Below are 23,011 nucleotides of genomic sequence, written 5' to 3'. Positions count from 1 at the left end.
TATCTAAACTAGTCTAATAACCTAATACCAAAACTATTCTAATATTATTTTTACGTTGAGAAAGAAATAATATTACTTATCTAATCCTTACAAGAAACAAGTAGATAAAATCATAATTTCGTATCTAAACTAGTCTAATAACCTAATACCAAAACTATTCTAATATTATATTTACAACGAGAAAGGAACAGTAGTTCACATCTAATCTAATTTAATCTTTACATAAAAGAGTAAAATAAAAATAAAAATCGTAATTTCATATCTAAACTATTATTTCTTCTAGTTCTAACACGTATAATTACATTTATGGGATGTTTATAACACATTTTGTGGTTCAAATTATCATAACAAATTAGAGAGTTTTCGCGGAAATGCTGAATTGTTGTAAAAACAGGTCTAGAGGTTCACAGAAGTCTAAAGAATTATTTTTGTGAACTGCACTGTTGTAGACATTGTATACCCTGTAGAGTGGGGAATTTTTGTGAGCGGTTGTTCTGACTTTTTTCTTATGAAAAGGTACATTTGTCCTCGCATTAAAGCGGGGCACGTGGAAGCTCAAGAGGCATAAAAAGTCAGGGTTGTCAATAAGAGAATTCACAGTTTTGTACAGAAACTTCATGTCATCCTTTTGCCTCCTCAGTTCCAAGCTTTCTATTTCAAAATTTAGAAGAAGTTCGTTGTATGCTATGTTTGGATAATTACCGGTTTTTTTTGAAATGTAAGTATTATGGTACCGCCATCGGTTTTTGCGGTTTTTCTATTACAACTTAACTTTTGTGCCGCTTGTGGATCCAACCAGTCTGGGCTGAAGACTTAACAAACAATGCAAGTTAAACAACGAGAAAAAAAATTCAAAACCAGATCAGTGAAAATAACAAACTTGTTTTGGCGATAGCAGAAGACATGGGGCACTGCAAACACTCTGCTGCACTGGAAATAGATTACACTTTCGATAAAGTGATTTGCATATAACTTCAAAGCGGGAAGAATTCGTTCGAGATTTACTGAGCCAAGTAGACGTAATTCTTATTATATGTTTGTATATAATGAACGTTTCTTACTGCTAGAACAACAACAACAGCAATAACAAAAGCGCAGGTTGCCCATATGCGCCAGTTATAAAGACCTCAACCAGCCTCTCCGTAGGCCACTCATCATCATCATCATCATCATCATCATCATCATCATCATCTATATAAATAAAATCGTAACGACCGTGTTTCTGTACATGGACTATTTTGGCGAAATTTTCGTACAGTTATCCGTTTCATGTGTAATAATGACCATCTGGATATTTGTTAGCTTCAGTTTCCTGAAAGTCCTCATTTTAAGCCCCCTCCCACAAAGCAAGACTGAGACACAATCTGCCGGTCAAGCTAGAGAACTGAAATTGGGCAAAATTATATGTATTAGCCTGTAATCGACGGAAAGATTCCAAGATCTTTAAATATTTCATTTTTTTACCCCCGAAAACTATCGGAATATTGAGGCCGGTGCTGACCTTCGTTTCGAGGTATTTCGCGGCTAAACGGTAAGTCGTACCACAAAACGGATGGCACAATCTCAGTTCAAATTGGAGTGATCTACAACTTTGGTTCTATGACGTTTCGTTGTATCTCTCTTCCTTATATCTCAGATTTGTCTCAATTTCTCGATTATACCTATATTGTGTTCTTTGCATACGTATAATTCGTAGTTCAAATCACTTATACGAAAGGTAGAATCAACTAATTCTACACGAACTTTGGCCCACCCAGTATCCATACGTGAGGCAAATTCTGTCTTTGTGGCTGTCACATTATTACTCAAAAGTAATGTACTGTGAGAAAACCTTACCCAAACAAGAAAACAGTCCCCCTCTGTGGTGTAGTGGTTAGTGTGATTAGCTGCCACCCCCGGAGGACCGGGTTCAATTCTCGCCTCTGCCACGAAATTTGAAAAGTGGTACGAGGGATGGAACGGGATCAACTCAGCCTCAGAAGGTCAACTGAGTAGAGGTGGGTTCGATTCCCACCTCAGCCATCCTGGAAGTGGTTTTCCGTGGTTTCCCACTTCTCCTCTAGGCAAATGCCGGGATGGTACCTAACTTAAGGCCACGGCCGCTTCCTTCCCTCTTCCTTGCCTATCCCTTCCAATCTTCCCAATCTGTTTAGCATAGCAGATGAAGCCGCCTGGGCGAGGAACTGGTCATCCTCCCCAGTTGTATCCCCGACCCAGAGTCTGAAGCTCCAGGACACTGCCCTTGAAGCGGTAGAGGTGGGATCCCTCGGTGAGTCCGAGGGAAAATTCGGCGTCTGAGGGAAAACAGATTAAGAAGAAGAAGAAACAAGAAAACATATGAGGAGATCCTTTAAAGGATTAGAAGTTAGGCAGCCTTGTGAAAAGAATGATGGAACTGATAGGGCATACATTAAGACGTGATGGGCTATTCAAGCATATTGTGAAACGAATGGTGGAAGGAGGAAACTGCAGAGGAAGGCCACGACACAGTTATATTCGACAGACTATCAAGGATATCAGATGTAATACCTACATGGAAATGAAGAAGAATCCCCAGGAGAGAGAAACATGGAGAATTGCTACCAACCAATCGAAGGATTGAAACTAAACTCCCCACTGTCGGCAGCCCTGAAAATGGTTTTCCGTTGTTTCCCATTTTCACACCAGGCAAATGCTGGGTCTGTACCTTGATTAAGGCCACGGCCGCTTCCTTCCCACTCCTAGCCCTCTCCTGTCCCATCGTCGCCATAAGACCTATCTGCGTCGGTGCGACATAAAGCAACTAGCACAACTAGCACGAAACTAAACTCTAGTTTCAAATAAACGCCTTGTTGAGAATAATGTTCCCATCCATCGAAGAGGGAGAATAGAGGGTAGGATATGCCTAGCGCAGGGATTACGACGTCAGATGGGAAATTTGTGAAAAGTAAGACGAAGGAAACTACCGCTGCAGTTATTTAATTACGTCTTCACAAAAAGGTGAAGTTAGAACTCTTCGTCCTCTTTCATTTAACCGTACACAATTTTTGAGAATCTAACTACACTATTTCAAACATTATCATAATAATGTCGTGTGGCCTCCGAAGGGGCCTGGTGCGGGTCTTTTTCTCGTAGATGGCCCATTAGGCGACCTGCATGTCTTTGAAGATGAGGGCCCAACCTAGGCTGATTTATAATGCTGAAAACGCCTCACACCCGTAACCCGAGCCTTTGGAATTAACCAATTAAGGTTATAATCCCCGACCTTGCCGGGAATCGAACTCGGGACCCTCTGAACCGCAGGCCAGTACGTTGACCATTCAGCCAACGAGTCGGACAAACATTACCATAATGTTAATGTATGAGAAATGTACACGTTAAATAGCGACTAAGCAACAATCCAATTAATCCCAATTAATGAAAAACAAAATAAGTTATTATTTTTTACAATTTGCTTTACGTCGCACGGACAAGATAGTTCTTATGACGACAATGAGACGGGAAAAGGTCTAGGTGTCGGAAAGAAGCACCGTGGCCTTAATTAAGGTACAGCCCCAGCATTTTCTAGGTGTGAAAATGGGAAACCACGGTAAACCATCTTCAGGGATGCCGACATTAGGGTTCGAACCCACCATTACCCGAATGCTCATATAAGTTAAACAGGAAGTGAATATTAATATAAAATATCTTTAGTAACTGAAGAATGAATATGTTATTAATTTTTTTTTTTATAATTGCTTCCCAATTTGTGTATTGCCTTTATGACAAAACATACCGTACGATTCCTTGCTTCCGTATTTTTGCGCATAAATTTAGCTATTAAAAATTGACAATAAATTGATATTCACATCAAGATTGATCCGCAAAACAATTTAAATTAATGGGGATTGTATTGTAGGGATTCTATGAATGTAAAGATAGTCCTTCAGAGTCAGTAATGCAACCTCCTGACCTGACTGTTTCTTCAGACTAAAACTTGCGCAAAATTCAGAGAACATGTGATCGGTGCGAGAGGGACAGTCCCTAAGAAGACGATAGAACTGATGAAGACCTTTTAGCCGGGCTGAGTGGCTCAGACGGTTGAGGCGCTGGCCTTCTGACCCCAACTTGGCAGGTTCGATCCTGGCTCAGTCCGGTGGTAGTTGAAGGTGCTCAAATACGTCAGCCTCGTGTCGGTAGATTTACTGGCACGTAAAAGAACTCCTGCGGGACTAAATTCCAGCACCTCGGCGTCTCCGAAAACCGTAAAAGAGTAGTTAGTGGGACGAAAAACAAATAACATTATTATTAAGACCTTTTAACATCAGTACCAAGGAGTTCATCGACTGGGGGCTGAAAGCGCTCAGGGGTTCTCAGACACCACTTATACTCGCCAGACTTCGACTCGCCAGATTGAGACATAATTTACTTATTTTATTTTTGAATGAATTGTTTGTGTATTCTTTGTCTTTGGCAGCCTCCAAATGGAGGAAGATTTTGAAAATAAAAACATCCCTGTAACCGCAACTTTGTTGAGGTAGTAGGGGGTCATAAAATAGTTCGCTGTTGCCTGGTAAATATCCTTCTTCTCTCGATCCACTGCCATTGGCTAAATTCTTTCAGATTTGAAACGTACGGTAGGATCAATAATAAATCCCGACCTAGTTATCCTGTCGATAGCTATAATAACAATTCTGCATGTACTTTGATTTCCCGCAATTCGGTGGACTTCCTCGTACACTTCGTAGTTCTTGTAGTTTTGCTTCCTTTTCACAGAGTAGGTCAATAAGTACACTGTGAAAATAAATAAAGGTTGGGAATAGAAGTGTTTCCATTTGTTCTAAATTAAATTCCAGGAGACGAACATTATAATGACATTTTAGAGGATAAAGGGATGCATGAAACTTTCTGCAGACATGTTCATTCGAGGTTAGAGTCTCATTTATGGTGAACCCAAGGTTTGTAACTGTAATGGGGTAAAACACTAATTCATCAGTATCACCAATGGTAATTGGAGGTAGATTTTGATTATTTAGAGAGCGCGTAAAATTTGAGCTGTCCAATTACAATGCGTGGAATCTTGCGTGGGTTATTTCTGGCATATATGGTGAATCGTTCTAGGTCATGCAATATACTAGTATGGTAATATTCCTGTAATTCATCAGCGTATAGATAACATTTTCCATGCAGAAGTGGGGATGATATATCACTGATATTTAGGGTAAATAATAAAAGACCCATCAGAGATCCTTGAGGGACGCCGGATAGCCCACTGGTATGTAAATTAACGAAACATTGCGAGATAAGACGTAAAGAAACTGAACGCTCTCCGATCAACGCAAAGGAACCCGAAATTTCGTACGAATGAGTTGTAAATTGGCAGTGTCAAGAACACTGCTAAAATAAAGGAGTATACTGTTAGTACCGTTACTTACCGTTTATCCACAACGATACTAATGTCATCTGTTAACTGACGAAGTGTTGTTTTTTTGCTGTGGCCTTTCTTGAATCCAGACTCTAAAGCGTTTAGTTATTGGACCGGACGAGTTGGCCGTGTGGTCAGGGGCACGCGGCTGTGAGCTTGCATCCGGGAGATACTCGGTTCGAATTCTACTGTCGGCAGCCCTGAATATGGTTTACCGTAGTTTCCCATTTTCACACCAGGCAACTGCAGAGGCTGTACCTTAAATAAGGCCACGGCCGCTTTTCCTTCCAGCTGCTAGGCCATTCCTATCCCATCGTCGCCATAAGACCTATCTGTGTCGGTGCAACGTAAAGCAACTAGCAAAAAAAAAAAAAAAAAGTATTAGATGCTGAGATTTACAGTCAGTTGCGCTTGTACTAGTCCTTCAAGTGATTTTGCAAGCGGGGAAGTAGAGACATGGCTTTAATTTGAAGGTGCATTTTATGCAGACCATATTCCAAAATGTCTGGGAACGTTGCCCCGCTTGACAATAACTGAAGATATGAGCAATAATCAGTAAGAACATCCGGCTCTATGGCTGAATGGTTAGCGTGCTGACCTTTGTTCCAGAGAGTCCTGGGTTCGATTCCCAGCTGGGTCGGAAATCTTAACCTTCATTGGTTAATACCGATGGTTTGGGGGCTGGGTGTGTGAGACGTCTCCATCATTAGTATTCATCATAGGTAGGGTCCCATCCTGTGACAGATATTTTACGTTTGTTATTTTTTTTTAAATGAACAAAAACCTCGAATTATTCTCTTAGACTCAAAAGACGCTTACAGGCACTTGGAGTGCGCCTGCGCTATGATTTGAGTGTATCTTATTGGTATGTGATTTTCTGTTTCAACATTGGTTCTTCCCCCTCCTGTTCCTTCCCCTTCCCTTCTCAAGTGTAGTCTTGGTGGCTGGTTGTGTCCATCGGTTGAGTATCATTATTATTTTGTCGCTCGATCTGAACCCGAGGCTGCTGGGCTGCGAGCATCGGAGTGTAAGTTGTGAGTGTATGTTGTATGTTGAGTAAAAGGTTAGTGCTTGTGACAGCGATTGGGCGTGTAATAGGGCCTGGTGAAGGCCGTTCCATTTTCGTAATTTGTATTACTTTAATGTTACCTTCTGGTAATCCTTGCTTCAGTTATGTTTTTGGTTTTTAGCTACTTTAGAATAAAGGACAGGCGAGGTTACGGGTGGGAAACTCCCTCAGTTCACCTCGCTTCCCTCTGGGTATGTTCCTTTTTCCTCTGACCTTATGCTAGTACCTTCTCAATACTCATAGTCGAGCAGATCACCCATACGGAACTCGAAATACCTGCACCAGGCCTCTTCGGAGACCACTCGACATTATCAGTAGGACCGTAGTAATAATAATATTAATAATAATTTTAATTAATTTTAATTATTATTATTATTATTATTATTATTATTATTATTATTATTATTATTATTATTATTATTATTCGTTTCGGGTGGCTGTGAACCACGTTATTTCAACCATTTTCATCCTTGAGCTTTAATTCTTTGCCAGTATTCCCACATTCGCTTTCTGTGAGCATCCTTTCTTTCATCAGTCCACTTCTTACCTGTTTTCAACTTCGAGTTTTCTTGGAATCGCTGGTGTGCTCGAAATTTCTTCTGGAGAGGAACACGTTCCTGGATGTCTTCATGTGTGATCCCTATTTCTTGAATGTCTTTTTCAACTTCGGTGAACCAGGGTACATTGGTTTTCTTGTTTACAAAGTAGGATAAGATCCCGTTGGTCAATCTCTGCGAGCTCATACGTGTTATGTGGCCATAAAAATTAATCCTCCGTTTACGAATGATGTCCGTTATCTTTTCCAATGATAATATTTTTATTAAATCTGTTGGAATACGATCGACTCCTCTCGCTTGAGTTTTAATGGAATTTTAAGACCTGTTTTTCTTCATTTACTGTATACTGACAGTCTGAAATGAAATATTTGGTTCGATATCCAAGTAATCGTCTTCTTCGGGTGACTAGAATCTAGTTTGCGGTTGAGTTATTTTTAGAAGTGTCAAGTGATACTGTTGGGACGTGAAGTTCTCAATTGTATGCTAAACGTATTGCAAGCAATAGACTCTATGCATTCGCAGTATTAAAGTTTGAGTTTTGACATTTTTAAGTTTACCGTTTCTACTGTAATTAGTTACTTTTCCGATTACTTTTTCCACGGTGATGTTGTTTGCCTGATAAAGTGGGAGTTTTAAGGTCCTATATGGTTATTCGTCTGTTTCATGTTATGTGTTATTTTATTGTTTGAATACGACAGTGGACCATTTTTTTCCTCAGCTGTGTCAACAGCGGATGGTCCCATCCTACGTCATCATGTGGCATTTAATCTATTTTCTTTTTCTGTTTAAAATCAACATGCAACCACACATTCCAACGGTAAAAAAGGTAGGATAAGATACTGAGCTAACACTCTCCCATATTCTGATAACATAGTTCTTCCCCTTACATAGCAGAATGATTAAGAAGACTTAGAAAATAATTAAGCGCTAGTGGTAAGCTGGTCTTCCTCCAGTTGACATCTCACTTCATATAACAGAGCTTTGCTGCTTAGAGGTGTGAGCGAAGGTGTGGTGGAAGGAAGGAAGGAAGGAAGGAAGGAAGGAAGGAAGGAAGGAAGGAAGGAAGGATGGATGGAAGGAATGAAAGGGAATGAAGGAAGAAGTTATTGCTAACTTCCTGCTATTGCTTTACTGGAGGAGGACTGTGAAATAACATTGTTCGTTTAACCTTTAACAGCTTCAGCAGCAGTAAACACAATCAGACAAACTTGTAATTGACTGCTGACGAGATCATAGCCATAGGACGTCCTGTTTTGTACTGAATCGGAACCTCAGGGATATGAATGCTAATTTCAAGTACCAGTATGCATTGCTGGAATTTGAACTACAGCCATCTTGGCAAGAAACGACCATATCACTCACCTCTATCCATTATTCGCTATTTTCATGGCTGGGCTGTCGTGACTAATATAATTCAGCCGGTTATCTGATGAACATACTGCGCCGTTCTATTCTACATAATGCCTACAATGTTGTAACTCGGAAAAAAATTCGCACGGGACCATTGACCATGTCGATCCATCATGTTGGTAGTCTCCTTGTGGTATGGTTCTTTTGGCCTTGCCCTCAACAGGAAACTTATGAAGGCTACCTTCTCGGCACATTAAGTGTCCCGAAGCGCATACGATCCGCTAAGAGAATTTAATTTGAATTTCATACAGATACAACGTATTCGAGCGATGCAATTTCTTAGAAATTCTTGTTATATTCCTCTATCACCACATTTCAAAGCTATCTATTCGTGCACGATTGCATTGTAAGATGATCCACGTCTCTGCACCATACAGAACGACTGGGAAGACTGAGCTTCAACAAGCGTCCTTTACACTGTATGCTGATTGTGTTATCTTTACAAATCTTCCGCAGATGCATAATTGCTATCTTTTCCACTCAATCCATCACTCTATTTCAAGTATGGAAGCACAAGAATTGGACAATGAGGAGTCTTGCCTCTTACGTTCTCTGTAATAGTAAGTAACCAAGAATGTATGAAGAGTTTAGATTTACTTTTAGGATACTATGCAGAAGTCGAGAATTTCAGGCTTCCCGTAGTGGCGAAAACTGTAATGCAAATTTCTGACATTGTATTAAGAGCAAAACGTGTTTCAAGTATTTATCAACGCAACTTCCATGAATTATTGTGTCTAAAATATGCAGTATTCATAGGTAGATCGCTCTTACGATTCATCTAGACGGTGACATACATGTTTACGTGAACAGATAGTCTTGGTGGTTTATCGGTCAATACATTATTGCCAGCAGACGTGTAAAGTTGTTTCACTCGATTCTTCATGGAAGTACAGAATACATTATATACATATCTATCTTTCTCTCGACTTTCTTTGGCTTCATATTGAGCAGTTCGCTCATAACGGTTTATTTATTTTTATTTTTTCTTGTTATTTGCTTTACGTCGCACCGACACGGATAGGTCTTTTGGCGACGATGAGGGAGGAAGGGGCTAGGAGTGGGAAGGAAGCGGCCGTAGCCTTAATTAAGGTACAGCCTGGTGTGAAAATGGGAAACTACGGAAAACCATCTTCAGGGCTGCCGACAGTGGGGTTCGAACCCACAATCTCCCGAATACTGGATACTGGCCGCACTTAAGCGACTGCAGCTATCGAGCTCGGTAAACGGTTTATTGGATCGAGTTTAGAGCTTTACAGGTCTTCTGACAATATTGTATTGACAGATAAGCCACTAAGACTATCTGATCACGTAAACATATATTCCAGCATTTACAGGAATCATAAGAGCGATCTACCTACAGTATAAATAAAGCATATATTAGACATCTCCCTTGAGCAGGAAACTCCCCAGTAATTTCCCCGTGCGATTTTAACATCTTTTGGGATTGTATCCTAGTACAATACACACAATTCAATTCAATTTTGGGGAAATCTGGAATTAGACTATGCAACAGACTAGCAAAATGGACGTCGACCCTCCAAAATTACCACACTAAAATAAGTGCCCCGAAGTTATGATGAATCTAGTGACCCGGCCATGCATCAAACTTTATTGCGATGTAATGGCCGTAACACTCAGCTGCCTGGAATCACGTTTCGGTAAACATGTACAAACATTCTTGCAGAAAATAGAGCGGTTTCTTCTAGGTGATGACAACCACAGTGATGACATTTTCTGCTTGTATGAAAAGGACGTTGATAAAGACCGCTTGCTTATCTATCGAAGCATATCACTTCAAATAATAATAATAATAATAATAATAATAATAATAATAATAATAATAATAATAATAATAATAATAATAATGCATTTACGTCCCACTAAATACTTTTACGGTTTTCGGAGACTCCGAGATGCCGAAATTTAGTCCCGCAGGAGTTCTTTAACGTACCAGTAAATCTACTGACATGAGGCTGGTGTATTTGAGCATTTTCAAGTACCACCGGAATGAGCCAGGATCGAACCTGTCAAGTTGGTGTCAGAAGGCCAGCGCCTCAGCTGTCTGAGGCACTCAGCCCGGCATGCCACTCCAAATTTTGTAGGGAAAGGGAGATGGTATGTTCGGTTCACTTGGTAGTCTAGTGGAGTACCTGAGAAAAGGTGAGACATCTGCAAGATATCTTGCTTAAAATTGTGAAATTCATGAAAATAGTGTTGCTGTTCCTGTATTAGCATTCACTGATGAATGGAGATTGTGGAGGTTAAAGACGTTACGAGGCAGGATCGCCTAAATTCTCTTTCTGGCATCCACTGTCGTCGTAAAGAAGCCATAAACGTAGACCTTCATTTAATGGCAGACGATTGTATTGGCATAAACGAGCTGAGATGCAACTCTTTTGCCAGAAAAGAGTAACGAAAGACTCAACAGACCTAACATTATTTTTTCAATAAATTAACTATTTATTTAATTTTGAAGCAATGAAAAGCTAATGCATTGTACTGATATCAATATTACCATCTATCATCATAGCAGTACTAAATATTTCATTAATATCAAACTTATTTTGCACAATCCTGCACCCCCACCCCTACCCCCCCGCTCCGCCAAAATGTTGGGCAAGCCGCCGCCTATGGACTACTTCTGCTGCTTTCTCCTCTTAAAAGAAACAGAAATACGCATCATAGATCGGATGAGTCTATGCTCCTACCATAGCTCTTGTCATAGGAACATCTCGTAGATCTCCTCTGTGCATTATCATTTAGTCTATGAGACGCCAATGCTTTGGTCTCGGATGTCGTCATGATGGTTTGAAGCGATCTCTTTGACTGAAAATTGTGTTAATTATGATTAGTCCATGTATAGCACACTTGGAGAGGAATCTGACTCCATTCAATTTTGTTTTACCTTCTCCTTCCTCACCAAAGCCAATGGCTATTTGTAATCCATCCCCACTCTAGCACTGAGATCGCCGACAAGGATAAACCTTCTTCTGGCAAGGGAAAGCCGCCAATGGAAGACAACTACATGGGGTAGGATTTGCCATCAAGAACAGTTTTTTTAAAATCCTGTCTGAGCTTCAACAGAACGTAACGAATGACTCCGTTTGAGCGGCAATCAGCATCCCATTGTGGGATGAAACCAGGGGATTCCCTACTCAGACTTGGGTGGTATGTTGTAAAATCAATCAGCAAGACACTTCAATATTCCATACACAACTAAAAACAACATAAGGGGTCACGAGCAGTTCACACAACACTTATGCACGTCAGACATGCGTGACTCTGTTTTGTCGCGTACGGTAATAATAATTGTTCCGGGGTATTTGTGGAACGCAGAGAGGTGAAAGAAGGTGCGGGCTTGAATGGGTCTAACAACAACATCAAGAACTGAATTAAAACTTTAACAAAGGTTTTATTTCTTTAGAATTTCAAAAGTTAACAAATAATAACATGACAGGTACAATTAGCAATCTTGAAACAAGACTGGGGAAAATCCAAGATTCAGAACTTTAATAATTTTGGGCCTCAAGCCCCTAGTTTTACAATTTCTGAGCTACCAGCTCAAGTTTACAATTCAAAATGAGGACTAATTTAATCAAGGGCAGAAATCCTCTAATTCAAGAACATTTGCTCCCTAAATTACAATGTCTAGCCTTTCAGAGGCACCCTTCAGAATTACAAAACCTTGAAAAGAGCTTACACGCTCTCACTTTCTTCCAGCCTACTCAAGGCAACATTACATGGAAATCTGACAATCTCTGGCTTCTCAAGGCACTATTTACAAACTGAAATATTTTTACACAGGGGTATCTAGTACCCAACCTACTGGGTCTTTGCGAAAAAAGAACAGGTTAAATAAACGGCCCGAACACAGACTGAATGAAGGCGAACACTGCGCTCCCAGATAATGAAAACTTAAAAAACTACAGGGCTTTCGGCCGATGAAACAGGGGCTATTCCTAAACTACTGAGGTAGCTCGCATGGAAATTACTTTAATATATTACAGAAAAAAACATTTACTAAATCGTAGTCACCTCAAAGGAAGATGAAGGGGAGCTCGAGAGGGTAACTCACTCTCTATCGCCGATTTAAGTTAAAGACCTTATGAAATTTTACATTAACCGAAAGGAGATTTACATTTTTAGAAAAGTTTATTACATAGTTAAAGATTCAGACCTTCCCCTTGGATAAATTTGCGGATACAGAAAGAAAGAATATACGTGGCCATTACCTTGTAGATGTTCTGCCGGCCGAAGAAAGAGGCGCCCCGCCTCCTGCCTTAACACACACACTTAGAAAGACGGCGATCAATTGACAAGGAAACATGAAAAGCCGCAGTTTATATACCCTCCGGGAAGGTTCGAGAGGATTCTGGGCTAATCCGTACACACTCTCCCAATTTTATTGGGTTTAAACTCAAACGTTTCACTCAAAATCGAATAAGAAGCCTGTGATTGGTTGAAAATTAATTACAGAAATTATTCATTGGCCAGATTCAAAACTGGCAGAATGTGACAGAAGTGTTGCAAACCTAGAGTTACAAGACAAACAAATGAAAGTTGAGAAAACCTACAAACACAGAATTTCTTTCAATAACAACTTCCTTTACTTTGCACGAGAGTGCATGATCATAGTTTTTTGGTAGTGTCATCTGTGGAAAATGTCCAAACTTCTTGATGTATAGCAAAACAAAACAAGGAGAAATTCAATCAGTTTAGGAAACTTCACAATAACGCAGTTACTTAATATTTCAGTGGTGACATCTTCTGATTAAAGTTCCAACTTCATATGGTATCAGTTTCACCTTTAGATCGATAGAGGAGTTTATTAAGGTGCTGATTTTGAATGAGTGGAGTAGAGGTGTACCTCCCGGTACAATAATAATAATAATAATAATAATAATAATAATAATTTAATAAATAGTAGTTCTCTAAATAGAAAGTAAATACGTCTTATACTGTTCCTGAACGAGGATTCAGATGTCAGGCTCGTATCTGCTTCGTTGTCGAGTTCTGGGTGCGAGTACCGTTTGGTGATGTTTCAGGATGTTCTTGTGTGAGTGGATGTTTATTAGTTCATAGCAAGACGGAAAGTTCGAAAGATAGTTGAATAAAATTGAATAAAGGCATTAATTACATTGTCCTACATCAAATGTCTTGTAGTTGTTGCTATACCGATTCACTGTTGGAGACACGCTGGAGTCACTTCTCACAGGAACTCACACATTATAGTAAGCTCAAGGGCTCATTTACTCCTCTAATACACTTTTTTATTCTACTTCTGATGATTTATTCTTATTTGGAGTCTTTGATGGTCGTCCCTGTCCTCTTTCGGACTTCCTCATTCTTCCAATGGTCAGAATTCTTCGTGCTTGTTATGAAGGGCTAGTAACCTCTCATTTATAGTTAAAACAATCACAATACATTCATGAGATAATAATACGACAACTCCAGGGATGAACAACGTTGACATTAAAGCCATGCTGGAAACCGTAATTGCGAAGGGATTATCGGGTGAGTATGCAAAATGCATTTTTATCTGTCGCTGGACCTTTAAAATAGGAATAAATTTATATCCGTGCCAAATAGAAGCAACTCATTACAGAACTGGCACGCATAAGAATCGATGAAGTGGAAGTTATGCCCGGTGACAAAAGAAGAATTATGATATACCATAAAAATAGTTCCCGTGGGTGCTGTATTAATTGGTTAATGTGGTGAATCTTCTCTCAAAAGAACGTGCCGCTATTAAATATCTGCTAGTATTAACACATAACAATATTATTATTATTATTATGTGCACCACCAAAGGAAACTTATCGAATAAGTATGGGAGACCGTGTCGGCCAATGTGGACGTTACAATTTCAAAGTAGTTACGTAATTCACCTTATCCTTGTCAACATCACTTTTTTATTTCGCTAAAGTGACAAGAAAATCAACTGAACAATGAGTATTTTAGCATTCCGTAATCAAATGAAAGTAAGTTTCCTCGTTCTGGAGTGGATGGCGTGATTTATTTGAGAATTACTAAGAGGCTGGTTTGAAGGTTCGATGCAAGGATGATAGGCTCAAGCTAAAGGAGAACAAGGACTGTTGCTACAGGATATGGAAGACTGTCACAAAAATATATTAGGTGAAATCATTGACGGACAACCAGTCAGGCTGTTCTCGTAGGATAAAAAGTTAAGTGATCGAAGTGTGCTCAACACGTCTTTCAAACATTTGGAATAAAAACATAGCTCTCCAACCAAGTGTGTACGGTATCCCTCTGACGCGTGCTATCCAGTGAGATTTACTGTTTGACAAGCCAGCAGGAGGGGTGTACCACTTTAATTAAAAAAACGGTGAATTTGAAAATGTCAGATATTATGTCCAATATCCTCTCGAATGACATAACGAAAGTATTGAGACTGTCTAATAGCACCAGCATGTAAACATTTTTCGTGAATGAAGATTGACATACCCAAGTTCAATGGACTTTATTCGAGTAAGTCCGAAATCTTTATAACACTGAATGTTTACTCTGCTCATTTACATTCTTTATGACAGAATTGTCCACATCAAAATAAATTACTTAAAACTATAAACAGCTTTATGTAAATCATAACCTGCAGATTACTTTCAAACTTCCGTGAAAATTAGTCATCAGAGAAGTGCACTGAATGATATTCTACAGTAAGTACTCGACACGTATCTTGCTTTGGATCTCCGGTAAGATGTGATATATTATAATGAACGATGATGTACGAACTAAGGAACTATAATAGCAATATTCGAGTTACCTCACTCAAGAAGTTCCTGGTTTCTGAGCTCGCCTGCAGCAGGACATAGATAGGTCTGTTATCACAGTGGATGTGTCGCCGAGAGACCTTGAACGCTTGGAAAGTTAACATCGATACAGGGATACTTTTGAGGTTGAACTTGTTCCGTGCGTCCAGCAGTAGCTTGAACTCTCCCAGACCTGGAACATAATGAATGTATTATGAAAGACCATGTGACTGAGTGTATAATAACAAATAATGATAACAATATAAACGTGAATACTGAAAACTGACTCTTGTACGGGAGCTCGGTTATTTTTGAACCCAGTACTTCTATTGAAAGGCTGTCGATTTCCATCTCATTGTGGTCGGTATTTTCCATTATTATAATAACGGTAACGGTTTCTTTGTTCTCCTGACATCAGCATGCGATGAAAATCAGTAAGTAACGTGTACACAAGCCACCTAATTGCACATTAGAGAAGACCACCTGTTTACAGGGGTGAGCAATGTCTGGTTTACAGGTCGGCTGCTCTGGATGTTAGCCTGAAAACTCTGATTCTTTCCATGATTACAATCTCTCGAAAGAGTGATTCCGTCTGGAACTATGAAGGTCAGTTTGGGAGGAATTCCACTAGAACACAGCAGTGTCCACAAATATTACTTGTGAGTTACTCTTGACCGTCCTTTGGCATTCAGAAAGAACTACTGGAAAATCAAGCAGGAAGTTGCTGCTAGAAATAACATCGTACGGAAGTTGTCTGCAACAAGTCGGGGTGCACATCCAAGCGCGGTGAAGATATCTGCCCTTGCGCTGTGCTATTCGGCTGCTGGGTACGCATACCTAGGTGTGCTTTAAATCCTGCCATGCCAAAATCGTGGACGTGGCACTCAATGAGACATGCCGAATTATCACAGGCTAACTGCGTTCCGCACCTATGGGAAAGCTCCACTGTACTGCCGGCATAACTCCTCCCGACATCCATCGAGAGATAGCTTGGAGAAAAGTGAAGAACAAGGCAATGATATCTCAGGCCCAACCACTGTTTCGATATCTGCCAACTTGCCAACGTTTTGCATCAAGAAGGATCTTCTTAAGATCTACTGAGACACCTTCAGGTACATCACAGCAAGTAATAACTCAAGAATGGTAGATAAGAAGGCAGCATATTTATGAATGAAGGATGCTGGATGAATGTGGTAACATGGTGATATGGTAATATTTGTTTAGTGCCGATATTCTCGGCCATTTCGTTGCATTATACACCAGTTATAAAATTATTAATGCTCGAGTACTATTTCCAGAGAGGCACTTAAATTCGGGGGTGATGCGATCCTACTATATTTAATAAGAATAATATATCACTCAACAATACAAAGGTTCCACAAGATTGGAAATCGGCCATTGTAGTTCCTATTCACAAAGGGGGTGACAAGAGCGACTTGAATAACCACAGACCGGTAAGTTTGGCGTTAATCGTATGCAAACAAATGGAGCAATTAATAGTAGATTACTTGAGGTTAAAATGGAAATCTTCTGGACTGATAATTAAGGGGCAGCATGGTTTTAGGGAAGGCTTCTCCTGCGAAAGTCAGCTCTGTTCCATATGTCAAGATATATCGGATAAGCTCGACAATGGGTCAAGGATAGATGCAATAGTAATTGATTTTGCTAAGACATTCCATCTTGTGCCATATGATATCCTCCTTAACAAGTTAGCGCGTACGGGCATTGACATCAAAGTTGTGAAATGGATACGAGAACTCCTCAACGGAAGGACTCTGAGGGTGCGCGTGGGAGAAACGCTATCTTCTCCAATAAGTGTTACGTCTGGTGTGGCTCAGGGTAGCGTTATTGGGTCAATTGTTTTCATGTTTTTCATTAATGATATGCCTGATTCGATAAAATTGGAAGCGCGCCTCTTTGCCAATGAATGCGTCATATACCGGGAGATAAAGACAGAGGAGGACGAACTACTGCTTCAGCAGGATTTAGATACGACTGAAAAATGGGCGCGTGAAAATCGAATGAAAGTCCACAGCGGAGAAAGCAAAAAATTTTATTTCAGTAACAAAAAAAAAGGTAAGAGGGATTACGAAATTGGAGGGGAAAGTGTTGTTGAAGTTGATGGTTGTAAGTTCTTAGGTGTTACTGTTAGAAAAGACTTAACTGGTCAGAGCAAGTGGAAAATGTAGTTAAGAAATCCTGGAGATCGTTACATTTTATTATGCGGAATCTCAAGATAGCTAATTCTGGTCATAGAAGTAAAGTTTATATGTGCTTGGTAAGACCGATTCTCGAATATGGATCTGCGTGCTGGGATCCGTACAGGGTGGGTTTAATAAATTCCCTAAAAAAAAGTTCAAAGAAAAGCGATGCGTTTCGTAACCGGGAATAAGAGGAATAACATTAATTGGAAAAGTCTTGAATCTAGAAGAATTACAGCTCGCCTGTGTGGTCTTTATAAGAGTTATATGGGAAGGGTTGCTTGGAGTAGCAGTAGTGGGAATAGTTTGAAACTTCCCTCATACATATCGAGAAATGATCATATGCATAAAATTAGGGCCAGAAACCAACATACGGAAGTGGGCAAGTTTTCCTCCGTAAACAGGACCATAAGAGATCGGAATAAATTACCTGCAGCAGTCTTTGATAGATTCCCTTCCAGTGTCAAGTCTTTTTTTTTCTTTTTTTGCTATTTGTTTTACGTCGCACCGACACAGATAGGTCTTATGGCGACGATGGGACAGGAAAGGTCTAGGAGTGGGAAGGAAGTGGCCGTGGCCTTAATTAAGGTACAGCTCCAGCATTCGCCTGGTGTGAAAATGGGAAACCACGGAAAACCATCTTCAGGGCTGCCGACAGTGGGGTTCGAACCTACTATCTCCCGAATACTGGATACTGGCCGACTTAAGCGACTGCAGCTATCGAGCTCGGTATCAAGTCATTTAAGAAGACCATTAGTGCTAGTGTAAAGTAAAAAGTAAAAGTTATAAATTACGGACACTGAATTGGTGATTTTCTGCTCTGTTTAGATTATGAAACTAGTAGTTTTTGTCGTGGTACTCCCTTTCCAGGGAATTGCTTGTTGTACTCATGTTGTTGTAGTTTTTGTTATTGTTGGGTAATTATGTTTTAACTTTATTATTACACTACTGTAAGTGACCATTGTCACCGGTATATTTCCCATTTGCGATGTGTTTGTTAATAATAATAATAATAATAATAATAATAATAATAATAATAATAATAATAATAATAATAATAATAATACAATTTTGGCAAAATGTCCTGAATTCTATGTTATAAAATCGCACGACTTATAATCGGAACGTAACTAAATGTTTATACATAGAACATGAACAAGAAAATGTAATGAACGTGGTAAGTTATGACTGATTAAGAATTGTTTGATTTATTTTGTGACAAAGGCACAGGAGCCACAGACGTATCTTCTGAACAGAGGTCTTCTTTCATTGGTCATGTAATCAAATTTATGTGTTAATAAAATGAAATATTTCGTCTTTGTTTTTTACCAGAATCCGGCCTTGTTACACCGGTCCATTAATGTTAGTGTGAGCATTATTCAGATAATACAACCTTCTTTCCGACTTCCATATTAGTCACGCGACAGTTTCAATGAAAGCATATGTTTTGAAAACATAAGACAGAAGTTAAATTCTTCTATTAACTTTACTAAATTAAATCCATTAAATAAGTAAAGAAAATATAAAAACGTAGGGCTCTCACAATATGCTTTTATTCGTACAAAGCAAACTCCATGTAGTTACAGACCTGATGAGCCTTGACCTATCAAGCGGCCGCTGTTCAGCCCGACGACCTGCAGATTATAAGTGGCACGTAATCAGCGCAACGAATCGTCTTGGCCGATATTCTTGGCTTTCTAGATTAGAGTCACTTCCTATAGCTCTTCAACTGTTCTCACGTAGACAAGGGCGACCTTCAACTATAGCCCTCAGATCCAGTTAAAATCCTAGACTTGGCTGGGAGTCGAACTTGAGCTCTCTGGGTAATAAGACTTGTTACTCCTAAACTACGGAGGTGGACAGTAGCTTGTTCATTTTACAGTGCTTTCATTATTTTTTCAGTTTGTTCAGAAGCAGTTATTTTGGCCATTATACTGTATTTGTAGATTTTAAAACCAGTAAACCGTTTTTGGCATAAATATTTAGCTAAACAATTCAGTAGATATCATAATTATCCTTTGGTATACAAATTTCCCAGACACTAGCGCTAAAATCGAACGATACTGTCAATATTGAAAACCTACAACCTGTCTTCCAGTCCTAGAGCGGGTCAGGGATGTAATGAATGAACGAGATACAGGCTATTATTACAATGGGGTCGCCACTCACAAGGTTGTTATTAATGACTGATAAATGCTATGAAATGATAATGGAGAGTGTTGCTGGAATGAAAGATGACAGGGAAAACCGGAGTACCCGGAGAAAAATCTGTCTCGCCTCCGTTTTGTCCAGCACAAATCTCACATGAAGCGACCGGGATTTGAACCACGGTATCCAGCGGTGAGAGGCCGATGCGCTGCCGTCTGAGCCGCGGAGGCTCTACTGTCAATATTAAGTATGATAATATTATAGTGCAGATTAAATAGGTTAAATATATTTTGAAACCAAATCATTGTTTACAGAACTTGCCACTTAAAGGGTTCAAGTGTGCATGACAGAACGCCATAATAGAACCAACTCCAGCTAGACAGCAAGCAACTGTTACTCCTTCAGCTTACTATTCCAAACATTGAACGTGGCTATAAACGTGGCCAGCGCATTATTTTATCATATATCAACCTTCCTTGAGTGACATAAAATGAAGTAAACCAGCCTGTTGATCCGATAAGAACCTCGGTAATGCACAAAGTGTGTTACCGGGACACAGTTACTACACTGTACGCACTATAAGTGATTTGAATGACGCAGTACTTTTATCAGCAGTCAACTTCTGAGTGAATATTAAGACGTAAATCATTAGTGGCGTATTAAAGGGCAAAATGTTTATCTTACAACCCTTTCAATAATATATCAGTTCTTTGCATCTGTGAATTCTGTTACGTGTTTTACAAATATGCACACCAACAGGTAGGTAAGTTAATTTAAATGAAATATAGAAACTGGATTCCTAACGTAGAATGAGGAGGATAATGAACAAAATTCCAGATAAAAACGCCCTTGTTGAAGATCAATCAATCAATCAATCAATCAATCAATCAATCAATCAAACAATCAATCAATCAATCAATCAATCAATCAATCAATCAATCAAATCACTACTGATCTGCATTTAGCGCAGTCGCCCAGGTGGCAGATACCCTATCTGTTGTTTTTCTAGCTTTTTCTTAAATGATTGCAAAGAAATTGGAAATTTATTGAACAGTTATTTCAATCCATAATTTCCCTTCCTATAAACGAATATTTGCCATAAATTGACCTCTTGAACTCCAACTTTATATTGATATTGTGATTTTCCTACCTTTAAAGACATCATTCAAACTTATTCGTCTCTCCACTCTCTCTCCACTGACAGCTCGAAACATACCGCTTAGTCGAAAAGCTCGTCTCCTTTCTCCCAAGTCTGTCCAGCCCAAACTTTGCAACATTTTTGTAACGCTACTCTTTTGCCTAAAATCGCCCACAACAAATCGAGCTGCTTTTCTTTGGACTTTTTCCAGTTCTTGAATCAGAAGAAAACATAAAAGTCCAATAATACTGCCTTGAGGAATCTTCCTCTTAATTATTACAGGGTCAGATAAAGCTTCACCTATTCTAATTATCTGAGATCTATTTTTCTAAAAATATAGCCACCCATTCAGTCAGTCTTTTGTCTAGCCCAGTTGCACTCATTTTTGTCAGTAGTCTCCTATGATCTACCCTATCAAATGCCTAAGATGGGTCAGTCGCGATACAGTCAATTTGACCTCCTGAATCCAAGATATCTGCTCTATCTTGCTGGAATCCTACAAGGTGAGCTTCAGTGCAATAACCTTTCCTAAACCCGAACTGTCTTGTATCGAACCAATTATTAATATCCCCAAACATGTCTAATATAATCAGAAAGAATGCTTTCTCACAGCTTACATGCAATGCATGTAAAACTGATTGGCCTGTAATCGCACTTTTCTTTATACATAGGGGCAACTCTCAATTCATTTGGTATAACTCCCTTATGCAAGCAATAATCAAATAAGTACTTCAGATATGGTACTATATCCCAACCCATTGTCTTTAGTATATCCCCAGAGATCTTATCAATCCCATCTGCTTTCCTAGTTTTCAACTTTTGTATCTTACTGTAAATGTCATTGATTTCATAGGCAAACTTCAATACTTCTTTAGTATTAGTCACCTCCTCTATCTGAACGTTTTCCTCGTAACCAACAATCTTTACATACTGGTAACTGAATACTTCTGCCTTTTGAAGATCCTCGCATACACACTCCCCTTGTTCATTAATGTTTCCTGGGATGTCCTTCTTGGAACCTGTTTCTGCCTTACATTACCTGTAAATACCCTTCCATTTTTCACTAAAATTTGTATGACGGCCAATTATTCTGGTTTTGTGTCGATTGCGGACACCTCATTAACTGTCTCGATTGCAGACACAACATATTTGAGTGCCAGCTCGTTCCAGGGTTTTCCTTTTTCCACCCGTCTTACCAATCTAGTTCTGCTCTAGTTGTCATACAGGACGTTAGCATATACTGTATATAGAAATAATTATAAGCCTAAATTTATACGTAAATGATTAGTAGTAAAACGACAAACTTCTTAAACTGTGCACATAGTTATTCTGACAAAGCAAACGAAAAACAGAAAAAAAGCTAACTATGGGACTTTTCATTCTTTTAAAGGGGCTGCCTGGCCGAGGCGGTAAAGACGTGTTCACCTGGAAGGACGTGGGTTCGATTCCCCGTCAGGAAGTCGTAAAATTTAAGAAACGAGATTTCCACTTCCGGAGGTGTATTATCCGCACACTTTATCTTGATTCATTTGTGTACGGGGGTGAGGAGTAAGGAGGGAGCTGTCCCGGTATCGATAGTGCTGCCTGGTGCTGCCAACTGAATGAAAATGAAATCTGAATTGAATCGAGAATATGATCGATCGATATGAAATTTCTAAATTGTTATCATCTTAAGCCAACAACTATGTCACATACACATTATATAACATTATAAAACATTTCTCGATGCGAATCTTGTTCCTAGCATGAATTCTATACTTTGGCTTTGTTGTGTAAACAACAACAGTAAGTACGTAAAGTGTACGCCAGATGTCGCACAACGATGCTTAAGCGATTCATAGTTTGTGTTTCGAAGGTTGCCAGTACGAATCTCGAAGATCGCCGAGGGCGACCGATTCAGCACTAGGGTGTAAATGCACCAAAATAAAGTGTGCGGATAATACATGGCCCTGAGGTTCACTCAGCCTACACCAAAATGAGTACCAGGTTAATTCCTGGGAGCAAAAGCGGCTGGGCGTAGTGTCAACCACTCTACTCTATCAAGTGCCGAGGTTACGGATAGTAGAAGCCTTTACCTTCCACCCCTCCAGGGGCCTTCATGGAGATGACTTTGCTTTGCTCTGCTTTGCTTTTCATTCTTTTAAAGGACGAGTACGGTTAATCGTGTGGGTTCATGGCGTTCGTGGGTCTTCCGACCCCTGCCGTTAACTTCATGTGCGGAGCCACACGGCAGGCCTACCACGAAAATAAGCGAGGTGCTCTAAAGAACTGTTTTTGGCGGTGGGGTGGGGGGGGGGGGGGAAGCACGCAGTTCCGGTTGGGCGCTAACAATGAA

General features: G+C 39.7%; 1 protein-coding gene across 1 annotated transcript in view; it reads right to left on the bottom strand.

Annotated features, from left to right (window-relative positions):
• LOC136874802 (probable glutamate receptor) overlaps positions 1-23,011 on the bottom strand; it is a 152,945-nt gene that overhangs the window by 54,886 nt on the left and 75,048 nt on the right. Inside the window, exon 3 of the mRNA XM_067148474.2 lies at positions 15,204-15,382. Coding sequence (XP_067004575.2) covers positions 15,204-15,382 — 179 coding nt within the window. The remainder of the gene's footprint in view (positions 1-15,203; positions 15,383-23,011) is intronic.

This window comes from Anabrus simplex, chromosome 5, assembly GCF_040414725.1.
Source record: "Anabrus simplex isolate iqAnaSimp1 chromosome 5, ASM4041472v1, whole genome shotgun sequence".
Lineage (NCBI taxonomy): Eukaryota > Metazoa > Arthropoda > Insecta > Orthoptera > Tettigoniidae > Anabrus > Anabrus simplex.
The sequence above is the reverse complement of the archived record's forward strand: the minus strand, read 5'-3'. Positions and strand labels throughout refer to the sequence as shown.